The sequence below is a fragment of the Aplysia californica genome, unplaced genomic scaffold, assembly GCF_000002075.1.
Source record: "Aplysia californica isolate F4 #8 unplaced genomic scaffold, AplCal3.0 scaffold00823, whole genome shotgun sequence".
NCBI classification, from domain to species: Eukaryota; Metazoa; Mollusca; class Gastropoda; order Aplysiida; family Aplysiidae; genus Aplysia; species Aplysia californica.
The window spans coordinates 60,272-73,846 of record NW_004798093.1 but is presented as its reverse complement, the minus strand read 5'-3'; the positions used below and the strand labels follow the sequence as shown (position 1 = coordinate 73,846).

Genomic DNA, 13,575 nt, shown 5'->3' with positions numbered 1-13,575 from the left:
GACATGCTCACAACAACAACAACACACTGACAGACACGCTCACAACAACAACAACACACTAACAGACACGCTCACAACAACAACACACTGACAGACACGCTCACAACAACAACACATTGACAGACACGCTCACAACAACAACACACAGACACCACTGACAGACACGCTCACAACAACAACAACAACACACAGGCACCACTGACAGATACACTTATAACAATAACAACACACAGACACCACTGACAGGCACGCTCACAACAAGAACAACACACTGACAGACACGCTCGTAACAACAACAACAAAACACTGACAGACACGCTCACAACAACACACTGACAGACATGTTCACAACAACACACTGACAGACATGTTCACAAAAAAAATAACAACACACAGACACCACTGACAGATACACTCACAACAACAACACACTGACAGACACGCTCACAACAACACACAGACACCACTGACAGATACACTTATAACAACACAAAGAAACAAACAAAAAGACCACTGACCGCCTGCGCCCAGCGGGTGGCCAAGCAAATGTCTCCACCTTCACAACCTTTGTTATTGTCATCACAGTCGATAAGTTCTTGCACGCTCAGTGACGGAGGCGTCGTGTTGTACTGAATGGCATACATGCTTTCCATTGTCTCCACCACACTGAAAGCCCTGCACAGAATACGTATCAATAGTGTTATGCTCTTACTGTACTGTGCAAAATAAATAAATAAAATATGTATTTTCATGTCATTTACAATAAGTCGCATACGACCTGACAGAAACAGGATTTATTTTTAAAAAGTAGAATTTTATACAAAGCCAATTTGGGTTATTTTGACAAGGAATAAAAGAAAATTGGAGAGCTCAGATTTCTTTGGAGTACATGGCACCCCTGCTGTATATTCTCTGGTTTACTTGGGATCAAATTTGAAAAAGATTTGATTTTTTAAATTGAAAAATAATTAATAACTTTGCAGGCCACACAGTGGTGCATCACTACCAACAAAGAGCTACAAAGCAACATTTGAAAAACACAGTCCTTCTAACTGGTAACATAAAATGGAAGAGGAATCTAATTGTTTGTATAGGAAATATCTAATACTTTACCAGCAGGCACCACAGGCTTTTTGGTCTCTGATCGGAGTCACGACTTTCTTGTCTCTCCTGAAAAAAAACAACAACATGAGACAACATCGCGAGGATGAGTCCTGAGACCAGAAGCAATAGTTGATTAGAAACAAATCAGTTTTGTTTAGTAAGTGTTTTACGGCACTTGCAATACAATTAGGTCATATACGTGTATATGCCGAAGATTAGAGGTGCTAGAAGAGAGTAAAAAACACCCAAAAAAAGGAGAAGAGATGAGGATAATAGATGTTTGATAGGAAATAACAAGCAAACCACACCAGAGCAACAACCAATCATCCGCTAACAAATCAGTTCCAAATTGGGAAGGACCTGACTAAATAAACAGATCGTGTGCAATTCCACAGAGATTCAAATTATAACGTGCTTTAATTTTCAATTCTTAGTTGTACGGTGAAGGCTTTGGACAAGGAAGAGCAAGAGAGGGGTTTGAATTCAAGTTGTATTAGATAGAACACTGTGTCTCAGAAAAGATCACTGGATGTCCAAAGGAATAATTTCAACAAAACTTCAAACAAACAAAATTCTACCAGGGGGAAATCCCATTCGTCAACATGCTGGTCAAGTCATTCATTCTAATTTTTTTTGTCTTGTCAAAGCAGATCTCTCGTGTTCCAAATTTGCAGGGCACTGTATTTCAACTTCTGCAGGTTGCAAGTTGTCCAAATTCTATGATATTCCTATCTCATCTTCGGTCTTGCTCCTCCATCTCTCTGTCATTTCACTTTCCTCTGAAATATACTAATATTTTTCTTAGGATATCTGCTGTTCCTATATAGTCGCTAGAGTATAGTTCTGTAATAAGTCATTTTTGTGTACAATGCATACAAATATGAAATATGAGGCATTGTGGGAAACTCAGGCATTCGTTAAAATTATTAAATCAAACAGAGAAAACATTTCTCCACACATTTGTCAATTGTTATTTGTTATCATTTTTTCCGGGTGGGGGGGGGGGGGGGGGGATTTTACTGAAAAACATTGGTCAAAGGAACAAAAATGTAAATTTGTAGCTTTCAAGGACACTACAGCTTTGGAAGTCACCTAACGTTAGTGGCAATTTTCTCATAAATTTTACCTCAGACCCGAGATGACCCCTATCCCCTTCAAATGCAAATATCTCAACTTCTATTCAAGATAGATGGGCAATTTTTTCATCAAAACCAAGGCAAATGAACAGTCTTTAAGATAACACCACGCTGTGACACAGTTAATGATAATAAGGAGCTCATAGCTACCAGTCAACTCTCTGTGGCAAACCATCAGGGGGAAGCACCACCATCTGTGATCCTAAATATTGGGAAGCATCACTAGCATTCTTGTGCCACCTTGCAGACTTGTAACCAGACAGGTAGAGGTCTGCAGCAGAATCAAGCAAACCAAGTCAAAGCAGAGCAAAAATGCGGAACTTTTTCCAGACTGTGCCAGGGTAAATGATTAAATTCACTGTTCTACGCAACTGTCCCCACCAGACCCATTTTTGAAATAACTAAATTTATGGTTGGAATAAGTTCTTGTTGCTATTGATCCCGTTTTATAATTGTTGTTTTAAAAGATCCAGTTCAAAATAAGCTAGAACTGTGAATTATTACATTTAGTTTCACATGTTACACGAATTTTGACGCCTGCGGTGGTTTCAAGGCATGTTATGAAAACAATAAACCATAATATAAAAAAATGGGAAATACAAGCACATCTTAATGCAGAAGGCGTAAACTAAGTAAGGCTCAATTTAATCTGCCAGTAGAATATTCATTTTATACGTTCATTTATAAAAATGAAGATATGAGTCATGAGACTACTGCTGAGTATGGCACTCACTGAAACTAAACTTGAATGGAAGTATAATCATTTCCCATGCAGGAGTTGAAGAGAGTTTTAATACATTTTGTAATCAATCTAGTTGTTTTGTTTGTTTCATAATTTCAAAATTACCTTGGAATTCTTGAGAAGACAAATCAGCAAATTTATTGACTCCATATATGGTTGAGTTGTGGGGTTTGTTCAAGACCTGAGCATGAGCAAGATTTGCCTGAAAAAAAAAAAGTCGTAAAGTACAATTTATAGAAAATTAACTGTTTTTTAAGAATGTATGCCATTAACAAGTATTTCTTTATTCTTCACCGAGCACCATAACAAAAAATCAAACCACTTCCATGTGTCATGTAGTATAGAGGGCAATGCCAAGCCTTTAATGGATAAGTAACATAAATATTATAATGGTCTTTGAATTTTATACACTTTAAACTATCCCCCCCCCCCCCCCCCCACACACACACTTTTCAAACAAAAACTCCAGATAAATATAGATGGTAAGCTGAATATATCTGAAACAAGGCACTACTATCATTCTAAGCATAAAAAACAAAAACTAGTCTCCGTCTTTGTTTAAATGTGAGGCATCGTAGTGAAATCAGGCCCTTGTCAATATGATTAAATTAAATCAACAATTTTCAGCTCATTTGGCAATTTTTATTGATTATTTTGGGCTAAACACAGACTTTTGTGTACACTTTAAAAACACATTCCTACATGGATTTTACTGAAAAACGTTCAAAGGCACAAAAAAACGTAATTTGTGATTCCAGGGAAACCACAGCTCTGAAAATCACCAAACTTCGGCGCGATTTACTCTTTACTTTTACCTCTGACAGTAGGCAAACCTGGCCTACCTCCTTCAGTCGCAATTCAATTAACTCCATAAGCTCAAAAACCTGACGAGAGCATGATTCCACCGCGTCAAGTCACACACATATCATAATAGGATGAAAACATGGTTATGGGCAGTGGCTGAATTTGCAAACTACTTAAAAAAGGAGGGATATTTTATTTTCGGGCACAAAAAAAGTGAGGACTCATAAGTTCTAATAGTAACAACAGGGTAACTGTTACAATTTGAAATTGATCATAGCCCATAGCCATAGCCTCATCTTTAAAAATGCTCAAAGCTACTACTAACTAACTGTCTGAGGACTTGAAATTGAACAAGATCAACGAATTGGCTAACCGTCCTTAAGGACGGCCAGCCCAGAAGTCAACACGTACTAAAGTACGGTTAAATATCCAGGCTAGCCGTACTTGGGCCCTATTTGACTGAAACCTGTAAGTCGTATCAAAGGTCACTATGGGCGCAAAGACAAGCTTGAATTCTTATTTCTATCTCGACTTGCCCAGGTTTACACAATTACAAACTAGAATTTTATGTTCAAATCAGGGTTTTTTTGCCTTTAGTCAGTCTAGCCATCATTAAGTACAACTAGCCTGCCAGTTAGCTTTAGTAGAAGTTTTACGGCGCTAGCAACTGCATAAGGTCATATGAGCGCCAGAAGATTAGAGGTGTTACAAGTATTACAAGAGAGTAACAAACATAAAAAGGAAGAAGGGGAGATAAGGACGATAGATGTTTGACAGGAAAGAAGGAGCAACCCACACCAGAGCACCCGCCAACCACCCACCTAGCCTGCCAATTTAGCCGTCCTTAAGTGCAACTGGCCTTGCCCTCATTAAGTAAGTTCTAGTTCTAGCCTGCCAGTCTAGCCATCCTTAAAATGACCATTAGTTCATTTGTTTCTTTATCATTTTGAATGAACTTTGACTCTAAAAATAAACTTTCAATATTCTCCTTTTCAACAAAGAAGTGAGAGATATCATAGATGGACATACACTAAGTGTGTCAATTGTCCCTCAATAATGGCCACCCATCAATGAACAGTAATTAAAACACGCCCAGAATTCGAGACAAGTTTAGTGAGAAATTAATCAAATTTATGAAATATGAACCAAACGAGACCAATTTGCTTTTTGACCCTATATATTTGAAATATTGACGTGGAGTTTGTAAAGAAAAATGTTGAGTACACAGGTCTCATTAATAATTATTCAAGTTTAAAGTGCATGTCAATAAGGCACCTTTTGGTTTACGTTTCAAATTTTAAAATACTTTAGGTAACTAAAATTTTATTTACAAATCAGTACTTTTGCTTTATGTCACTCTGAGTCTAGCCGTCTTTAAGTACGACCAGCTTGCCAGTCTAGCCTTTATTAAGTTCCACTAGCCTCTTCCCAAGACAAAATGTGACACAGAATGGTGAAATCAGGCGCTCGTCAAAATAACGAAATTGGAGAAACAGGCATTTTTCCAGAGCTGTTAAAGTACTTTTTAAAAAGTACTTAAGTACAAATTTAAGTACAATCTAAAAAATGTACTTAAGTACAGTAAAAGTACTTTCCTGTAAAATGTACTTGAGTACAAGTACTTTTCAAAAAAGTACTTATGAGTACATTTTGAGTACTTTCTGCTAATATGCTTAAACACTTCAGCGCTTATGCAAAACATCATATAAATAACATATCCAGTATATTTGACAAATTAGGCTATTTATTACTGAAAATGTAAACAGTATACAAAGCATTTGAATATACAATGTACGCGCTGAACGAAGGTGGAAATGGTCCGTGAAATTGAAAAAAAAACCCAAACAGACACAACTAGTGAGTAAATGATATTATGAATAGAACTTGCTTGAGCAGGACAATGTGTCCAAGAAGTCGGAAAGTTCTACAGAAAAAGTATCCAAATTGGAAAATGTAGAGATACAAAGTTGCTCCTTAGAGAAATCATAAAATTGATGAAAATGTGCATTGAATTCTTCATGAACAAATCCTCAAGGAATCAATGTAGCCTTAAGCACAAACCACAAAAAAAGTTTATAAGAAATTAAGGCAGCCTCAAAAATAGTTAGATATACATTGAGAACACAGTTTCAGTTTCAACTGATTTTAGTGGTAAGACAGATTTTGGTCACACTGTGTAGTCCACGGCGCCTGCGGCAAACCAAAATACAATAGTTTCCTAGAGTCTAGTAAGTGTAGTGTAACCAAAGATTCTCTATTACAGTAGTCTCCGCCTAAGATCCCGGTGCTCGGAAGCAAGGAAAATATGGGATCTTAGCCGACAAAGCCAAGGAAAAATCTACAGTGACCCATGAACTGACGTGACCCCTGGGTGGATTTATGACATATTATGGCGAGCAAAGAGTGGTCAACCTTGATGACCAATCACAGTGGCATGAGGCATGCCATAAATTATATACTCATTAGCCTATCATGAGTCTTGAGACCTTTATCTACGTTTATCCAGTTGCCCCTCCCCTTCACCAGTCGCCCCCCCCCCCAACCGCCTTTGTCGTTGCGCACCATTACGTTGCGACCACACCAATTAAAATTCAGGCTGTCTCCCAAATTCGGGAATAGAGAAAAACTGCTTTCAATGGTCGGGGAAGAGTTCACAGTTTGATGTGATCCCGCCTGGAGCGAACTTGTAGCCCCTACCCACCCAGTGAGTGATGTAAGATAAGGTGGTGAGCTCAGATGCGCATTGGTCAGTTCACACCTTGGTTTGATCCCGTCTGGAGCAAACACTGTACCGTTTCATGAAGTTTTACAACACTTGTGATCACATTCACGATAGTGGCTGATCTTTGACGGGACGGGCCGTTCTTTGATCTCAACTTTTAACTCTTGGTTGATCGGCTGTGCTCGCCCGGGTGTTGGTTCCGTAAATTATTATCAGAAATGCCGGCACTTATCCTTTATTAAGCTTCAGAAGGACTCAAAATGTACTTTAAAAATACTCAAAAGTACTTTTATAAAAAGTATCGGAGTACAGTAAAAGTACTGGTTTAAAAAATGTACCGGAGTACAGTAAAAGTACCGAAAATTGTAATGTAAGTACAAGTACAGGAGTACTTGCACTCCATTACAACTAGATCTAGCTCTGCATTTTTCCACCAGTCTTCCAATTTTTATTGATGTTTTTTTACTCAACACCTTAAACGTCCATTTAAAAACACATTTCAGTGTGGATTTTACTGAAAAGCATTGATTGAAGGCACAACAAACATAAATTTTCAGTTTCCAAAGACTCTCAAGCTTTGGAAATCACCAAACTTTGTCAGCCATTTTCGCACTAATTTTACCCCTGAAACCAGGCGACCCTAACCTCCTTCAATCTGAAATATCTTGACTTCTATTCAGGATAGACTTATATTGTTTTCATCAAAAGATAGTCAAATGAACAAGCTATAACTTTACTTAAAGATGATACACCAATAACTCCAGCCCAGATGTCCAAAAATTGACGAGCGCCTGATTCCACGGCGCTGTGATACAAATTGTTTTTGTATTTTCTTTTAACTTCACCCACAAGAGTGTTCAGTTTATGTTTAAGATTGAGGAGTAGCAATTTGAAAAAGAGGGACACAAACAATGGTCTTCCAAACAATAATAATACATTTATTATATTATACTACGATAACGAAGCGACAAACGTGAAAGTGAAAGTGAAAGTAGAGAGACCTGAAAGATGTCGCAACGTCTTTGAAATTCAGTCTCATTTGTTATATATGCCCTCTTCTGTTCCAATGCAAAATCTAGAAATCTCTGAGTCAACGACTTTTCTTTACAATGCATCATCGCATCAGTTTGTGACAGTAGAATAACAACCAAACAGAAAGCAAACATTGTCAGAACACCCCTGCTTTGTGTTGAACAATAGGCAGTTTCCATTTTGGACTACAGAAAAATCACATGATGCAAAATGCAAAATATCAATGATCATTGAAAAGAAAAGGAATAGCAACCAAGAGAAAACAGGTTGTATAGATTCTAGATCTAAGCTTATTTTTCTAAGATTATTGTAGGCTAGTCATGAATTCAAATCAATGATTTTTAAAAATTTCTATTGCTTTGAATGAGAGAGATTTTTTGTCAAGTTTAACCTTTTTTATATTTCTTTGATATGTTTTAGATTGTTTAGATCATTATATGTTTTTAAAAATATATGAGCGCTCTTCTGAGTAAAAGTCAAAATATCTGCAACTGGTGGAGAATGGACAGAAACAGGAAACCTGTGTTGTAGAATACGAAAGCGAAAGTACAAACACAAGTGTGGGTCAGAAACGTGGTTACAATTCCAAACGGGCTGAAGAGACTGAACCGTTGAAATAAGGTGTAGTTATTCTTTATATTTATCTTCCTGAGAAAATGTACACACACTCGTAAAAATTGTTTGTCAGTTTGTGTGTGAGTTATTCCAACGACGCCAACTTTTTTGTTACAGACACAAAAATGTCACCTTCACTGGCTTCACTTCACTTGGTAGTGGTAGTTTAGTTTAGTAGCCTCAGTCAAGTCAAATTAATCGAAGTTCTTCATTAGGTCAATAGGCCTATAGATTTAGATCTAGATTCTACATCAATAGGGAGGACTTCCGTAACGAGCGACCACCTTGATCTATGAGACAGTAGAAGTAGAATAGAGGCAGAGGGCTAAGAGTAAGGGTAGGGTTAGGGTCAGGTGTTTGTTGGGGTGGTCGCTCGTTACGGAAGTCTTTCCCATAAATAATATAGGCTAGCTTTAAATTTACTGTCCACGCCGCCTTTACTTCCCCAACTCGAAGTCAGGTAGGGCTAGATCTAGATCTATCCAATTACTCATACTGCTGGGGCTGGGTGGGCAGGAGGGTGCTTTTTCGGTAGTTCCCACCCCCCTTGTTTGAGCCTGACCTACATCGAGATCTATACGTTTGATGCGCTGTGAGCTAAGATATCAAACCTAGCAACTGCAAAACATCAAATTATGGTAAAATTCAGGGGCCCTGAACCCCCCCGCCCCACCACATTTTTATTAGATCAGGGGGGGCAAGCCCCCCTGAAACCCCCCTACTTTTGAGGCCAAAACCGCTGAATAACAGTTGCGGGGTGGGAACTACCGAAAGCGCCGGCAGGAGGGGGCGAAAAAATCAGTGTCCGAACTGAGGCTTGATCGCGGACTTTCCGTTTGTAATTATTATATAAAGATAAAAATAAGCAACCTCCGAACAACAGTGTCAGAGTTACAGTATTTCGTTTCAAAGACCAGTCACTATAAATCTAGAACTATAGTCCAAATAATTTTTTTTGTCTTTCTTCTTTTGTTGAAAGCACGCAGAGTACCGCATCGCAAAGATACTTGGCGACTTTCTGACACAAGGGGGAAGAATCTCCCCAATCTAAAGAAAATTAGATGACAGATTGGAATGTGTAAAGAGAATATATCATGTAGTTTGATAAAACTGACAGCTGTTTATGAAGGATCTGATACAATTGATTTGTTATGTAACGGTGCTTTCGCGTCCCGCCGCGAAGGTTAATTTTTACTTTGTAGGAGACTCTTTAGTTCACTCTCTTATGTCATTAAAGATTTTCACTGTCACACTTGTGTAGACTTGCTGTAATTAGAAGGTTCTTCCCTGAAAGCCTCATGATTTCTTAAACCTTTCTTGTTTTTGTCCAATCTTCGAGGTTAACCTCTCTTTGTAATTACTGTCCCTACATTCCCAAATACGAGGCACATAAACATTCCATCTGTAATCTTTCTACCTTTGACTTTCTCTCAGGGCTGTGCACACTGCATGTCATTATCATCATGTGCCTGATCTGAAACAGACAGCGGCAATCTTAGTTCACCACTCATTTTTCTGCTCGGATACATGTATTCAACTTGTAATTTTTTCACCGTTGCTCGTTTTTATCACGAACCATATCTACCTGTGTTTTTTGGTGGTTTTTTTGTTACATAGGTGAAGTCCATTTCTTCTTCAAAGTAATCGCCATGTTCGATTTTGAAGGAAGTAACTGGGATGTAGATACAACTGCTGAGAAGCTGAACACATCTCTCTTTGGCTCAGCAAAGGTAAGCTGTGAATGAAGTGGAAGCTGTGGGATGATGATAAACATAGGCAGAAACTTTCTTTTAATTTGTTCAGTAGGGATTTAAACATTTCCTTTGCATGCAATGTATTTACACATCAATGTTCCTGCGAACCACATTCATTAACGCACTTTGGAAATGCACTGCATAAACACTGGCAAAAACCCTGAAAAGTGGCTGGTTGGTGGATGATATTGTGTAGTTTGCTCCTTCTTTCCTATCAAACATCTGCTGTCCTTGCATCTCCACCCTCCTTCTTTTATAAATGTTACTCTGTAGTAACACCTCTCATCTTCGGCACTTATTATATGACCTATTTGTGTTGCAAGTGCTGTAAAACTTTAACAAATAATTTTAATTTTTTAAAAAATAAACTTACTGGTATAGCAACATAGACGATGTGAATAGAGCAGCATTATTATCAATACTGGGCTTGTTTTGATATCCGAGGTCCTCTGTAATTGACTATTTTTACAAGTTTCGATGGTTTGTTACTAATGTTTCTGGTCTGTACACATGATTTTCATTCAGTCAAGATTCTGTTCCTTCAAACTGGATACTCGTAGAAAAATATGCTAATGATCAGATCAGTTGCCATAAATTGTTATTACCCATATGTATATATAATATGTAGTCCTCATTTTATTTGTGATTTACTGAGTATACCACATTTTTGTATTTACAGGAATACCTCGGGTATTTATGAATTGAACACTGGCAATATTTATGTCCGTGAATCTTTATTGTTCTCTCAATTTTGCAGAAGAGGAAATTGCAAAAAGCCAAAGCTCTCTCTCAACAAAATGGCCAGCAAGCAGCATCAGCCGTCATTCCTGACAGTGATGATGAAACATTTACTAAAAAGGGCAAACGAAAACTAAAGGAAAGAAACAGAAAGCTGAAAAAGCCGCAGAAAGAGTTGAATGATGAAGATGGCTCCGGCTCCGTAGACATGGATGAAGTTCTCGAGGCCGGGGATATGGCTCATGGTAAACAGAAAAACAAGAAAGTCCAATCTGAAGTGTCAGGTGTGGTGAAGACTGGTAAAAAGAAAAAAGGGAAAAAAGAAAGTAGTAGTGATCTGAATGCTGGTACTGTTGCGAAGAAAGTCAAAGCAACTACCAATGATCAAGACGGAGTATCAGTCCAGAAGAAGGGAAAGAAAAGAAAATTGACGGACACAGAAAAGATTGAAGAGAAGCAAGTGACGAAGAAACAGAAACAAGCTGAGAAAGTTGATGGAACTGGAGATGGAAGTGTCTCTGCTAACACTGCGGAGAAACCAAAGAGGAAAAGAAATCGGAAGAAGAAGAATAATAGTAAAAAGAATAAGTATCTGCACTTAGCACTGAACAAGAAGGAGAAGTCTGCCGAAAATAGCAGCACACAGGATCACAGCCAGGATGACAGCAAGCCCAGTGTAGAGGCAATAACTTCACCTTCTGATTCCAGTAAAGGGACTGATTTGACTCAAGAAAAGGTCATGATTCCAAAGGAGAAGAAAAAGAAAAACCTGAAGAATAAACCCAATTTGCAAACAGAAAATATCACAGTGAATTCCAAACAGACACCACCAATGAATGAAAAGAAAAAGAAAAACCCTCAGCAAAAACAAAGTTTGCCAAACGTGAATAAACAAAGTTTGCCAAACGTGAATAAATTGCCGAATGAGAATATGCAAAATTTGCCGAAAGAGAAGAAACAAAGTTTGCCAAAAGAGAATGGTAAAGAAAAAGGGCAAACAATGTCAAAGAAGATGAGTAAAAAGCTAAAATCCCAGCCAACTGTGGCGCCTGAAACTCCGCAGAATCAGAATTTGCAGAAAGACACTGAGAAAGATTTAAGTCCTCAGAAGAGTAAAGCTCCTGACAAAAGAGTCAAGTATAAAACCAATATTCTTACGAAAATGCTGAATGACTCTTCAATTTTCAGTAGTCCCTCAGCAGAACTGACTCCATCTCCGAAAAGGAAAGACCTTTCTGAATTTGCAGAAGACGAAGATATTTCTACAGCATCACAATTGGGAAAGAAGAAGAAAAGGAAAAATGGGTCCTCTATGATTGAAACAGTTCCTAGAAATTTAGAGAATGAAAGTGAGTCTAAGTCTTTGTCTAAGACTCCTGTGTTGCCCAACGCCTCCATCTGGGGCAAAGCTGCAGCTCTGACCCAGCAAGCCAGAGACACGTTAGACTCGGCTCGATTCCGCTACATCAACGAGCAGCTGTACTCGTGTAAAGGCGTGGAGGCTCTGCAGATGTTCAGGTCGGACAGAGACGCCTTCAACGTGTACCACGGCGGCTACAGGAATCAGGTGTCCAAGTGGGAGGTCAACCCTCTGACTGTCATCATTAAGCAGCTCAACAACAAGTGAGTACATCCTATATATAAATAATGGAGTTTTTCTGTCATTTTGGATGTGACTCTCTGTGAACATAATGCACATTGAGCATATGTTTGAATACAGAAATTCACATCATATGCTTTTTATTATTATTTTAATTTTTTATTATTATGTTTTTTAAATTTTTGTTATTGTTACTTTTTTATTATTATTATTATTAAATGATATTCTGATAATTTACACTAATAACTTAAGCCTTTCCTCCTCTAACTAGACGTATATACTCGCTTGTGTTCTCCTGGACTGGTGTTTTTTCAACTACTTTACCGTGGATATTTTTGAAGATGTATTTGCAATGTGTGCAGTTTTTTAAATTCTTAATAAGGGTAGATGTATGGCTTTGTTTGAATCTCTTAAATGAAGCTTTTGTCTTGTCTGTACAAATGGAAATGCTCCAGCACTGAAAGTGAAAGGGTAAAAAGAACAGCTATGTTTTTACATATTGAAGTTGAACTTCTCAAGTAGTATAATATTTATATATGTATATGAATTGTATTTTATAGAAACATTATCAATACAATGTTTTGTTTTGATATGCATTCTAAACAGAAATGCATTTGTTTTTGCATTCCGTGGTTCATTTGTTCCATTTTACTTGACTGTTGCAGACTATCAGCATGTATATTTTCCATGTTTACAATCAATGTTCATTTTCAGATATGTTCAGATATAATATATCTTCAAAAATATTATCATTCAGGTCAGATGCACTAGTAGTAGCAGATTTTGGCTGTGGAGAAGCAAAGCTGGCCGAAAGTGTTCCCCAGAAGGTGCACTCGTTTGACCTTGTGGCTTTGAACAAGAGGGTCACAGCCTGTGACATGTCCCATGTAAGTGAAGAAACTGTTTGCTGTTTGTGCGGGTGAAATTTTACTAATTTGTGACAATCCATTTTATATCAATCTGACCATCAACAGCCATGGTTGCCCCCTGCGTTTGTTAAAAAAAGCAGATTTCCATTTCTGAAATTGAAATGAATTTGAATCTGACAAAGTTCATGTCGTAAACATTTCAAGAATACAGTCGGGTACAGATAACTCAAATACATAAGGGATGGACAAATGTGTCGACATATGTGAACCGATAATAATGAAAAATCAAAGAGATATCAGTTGGGAAATGGCAAATTGTACGAGCAATCTATGCTTTGGAGTTGTCTGTGTTCTTGTTGTCTGTGCCTGACTGATATATTTGTATTTAGTTTATGTCTGGAAAATATTGGTTCAAATTTATGGAAAGCCGTACAGTTTGCGTAGAGGCATACCTCAGCA

At 37.8% G+C, this 13,575-nt stretch overlaps 2 protein-coding genes across 3 annotated transcripts in view; one reads left to right on the top strand and one right to left on the bottom strand.

Moving 5' to 3' along the window:
* LOC101850515 (cathepsin O) overlaps positions 1–7,755 on the bottom strand; it is a 16,043-nt gene extending 8,288 nt beyond the window's left edge. For both annotated transcript variants that reach the window (XM_013088870.2, XM_035972743.1), the window contains exons 1-5: positions 7,510–7,755; positions 3,088–3,184; positions 2,391–2,511; positions 1,114–1,170; positions 519–675 (exon numbers count right to left, since the gene is read on the bottom strand). In XM_013088870.2, coding sequence (XP_012944324.1) covers positions 519–675; positions 1,114–1,170; positions 2,391–2,511; positions 3,088–3,184; positions 7,510–7,719 — 642 coding nt within the window. In that variant the 5' untranslated portion in view covers positions 7,720–7,755. The remainder of the gene's footprint in view (positions 1–518; positions 676–1,113; positions 1,171–2,390; positions 2,512–3,087; positions 3,185–7,509) is intronic.
* A 261-nt stretch (positions 7,756–8,016) lies between these two features.
* The window catches only part of LOC101850286 (ribosomal RNA-processing protein 8), a 9,528-nt gene continuing 3,969 nt past the window's right edge, over positions 8,017–13,575 (top strand). The window contains exons 1-4 of the mRNA XM_013088868.2: positions 8,017–8,161; positions 9,773–9,885; positions 10,667–12,270; positions 13,005–13,134. Coding sequence (XP_012944322.2) covers positions 9,805–9,885; positions 10,667–12,270; positions 13,005–13,134 — 1,815 coding nt within the window. The 5' untranslated portion in view covers positions 8,017–8,161; positions 9,773–9,804. The remainder of the gene's footprint in view (positions 8,162–9,772; positions 9,886–10,666; positions 12,271–13,004; positions 13,135–13,575) is intronic.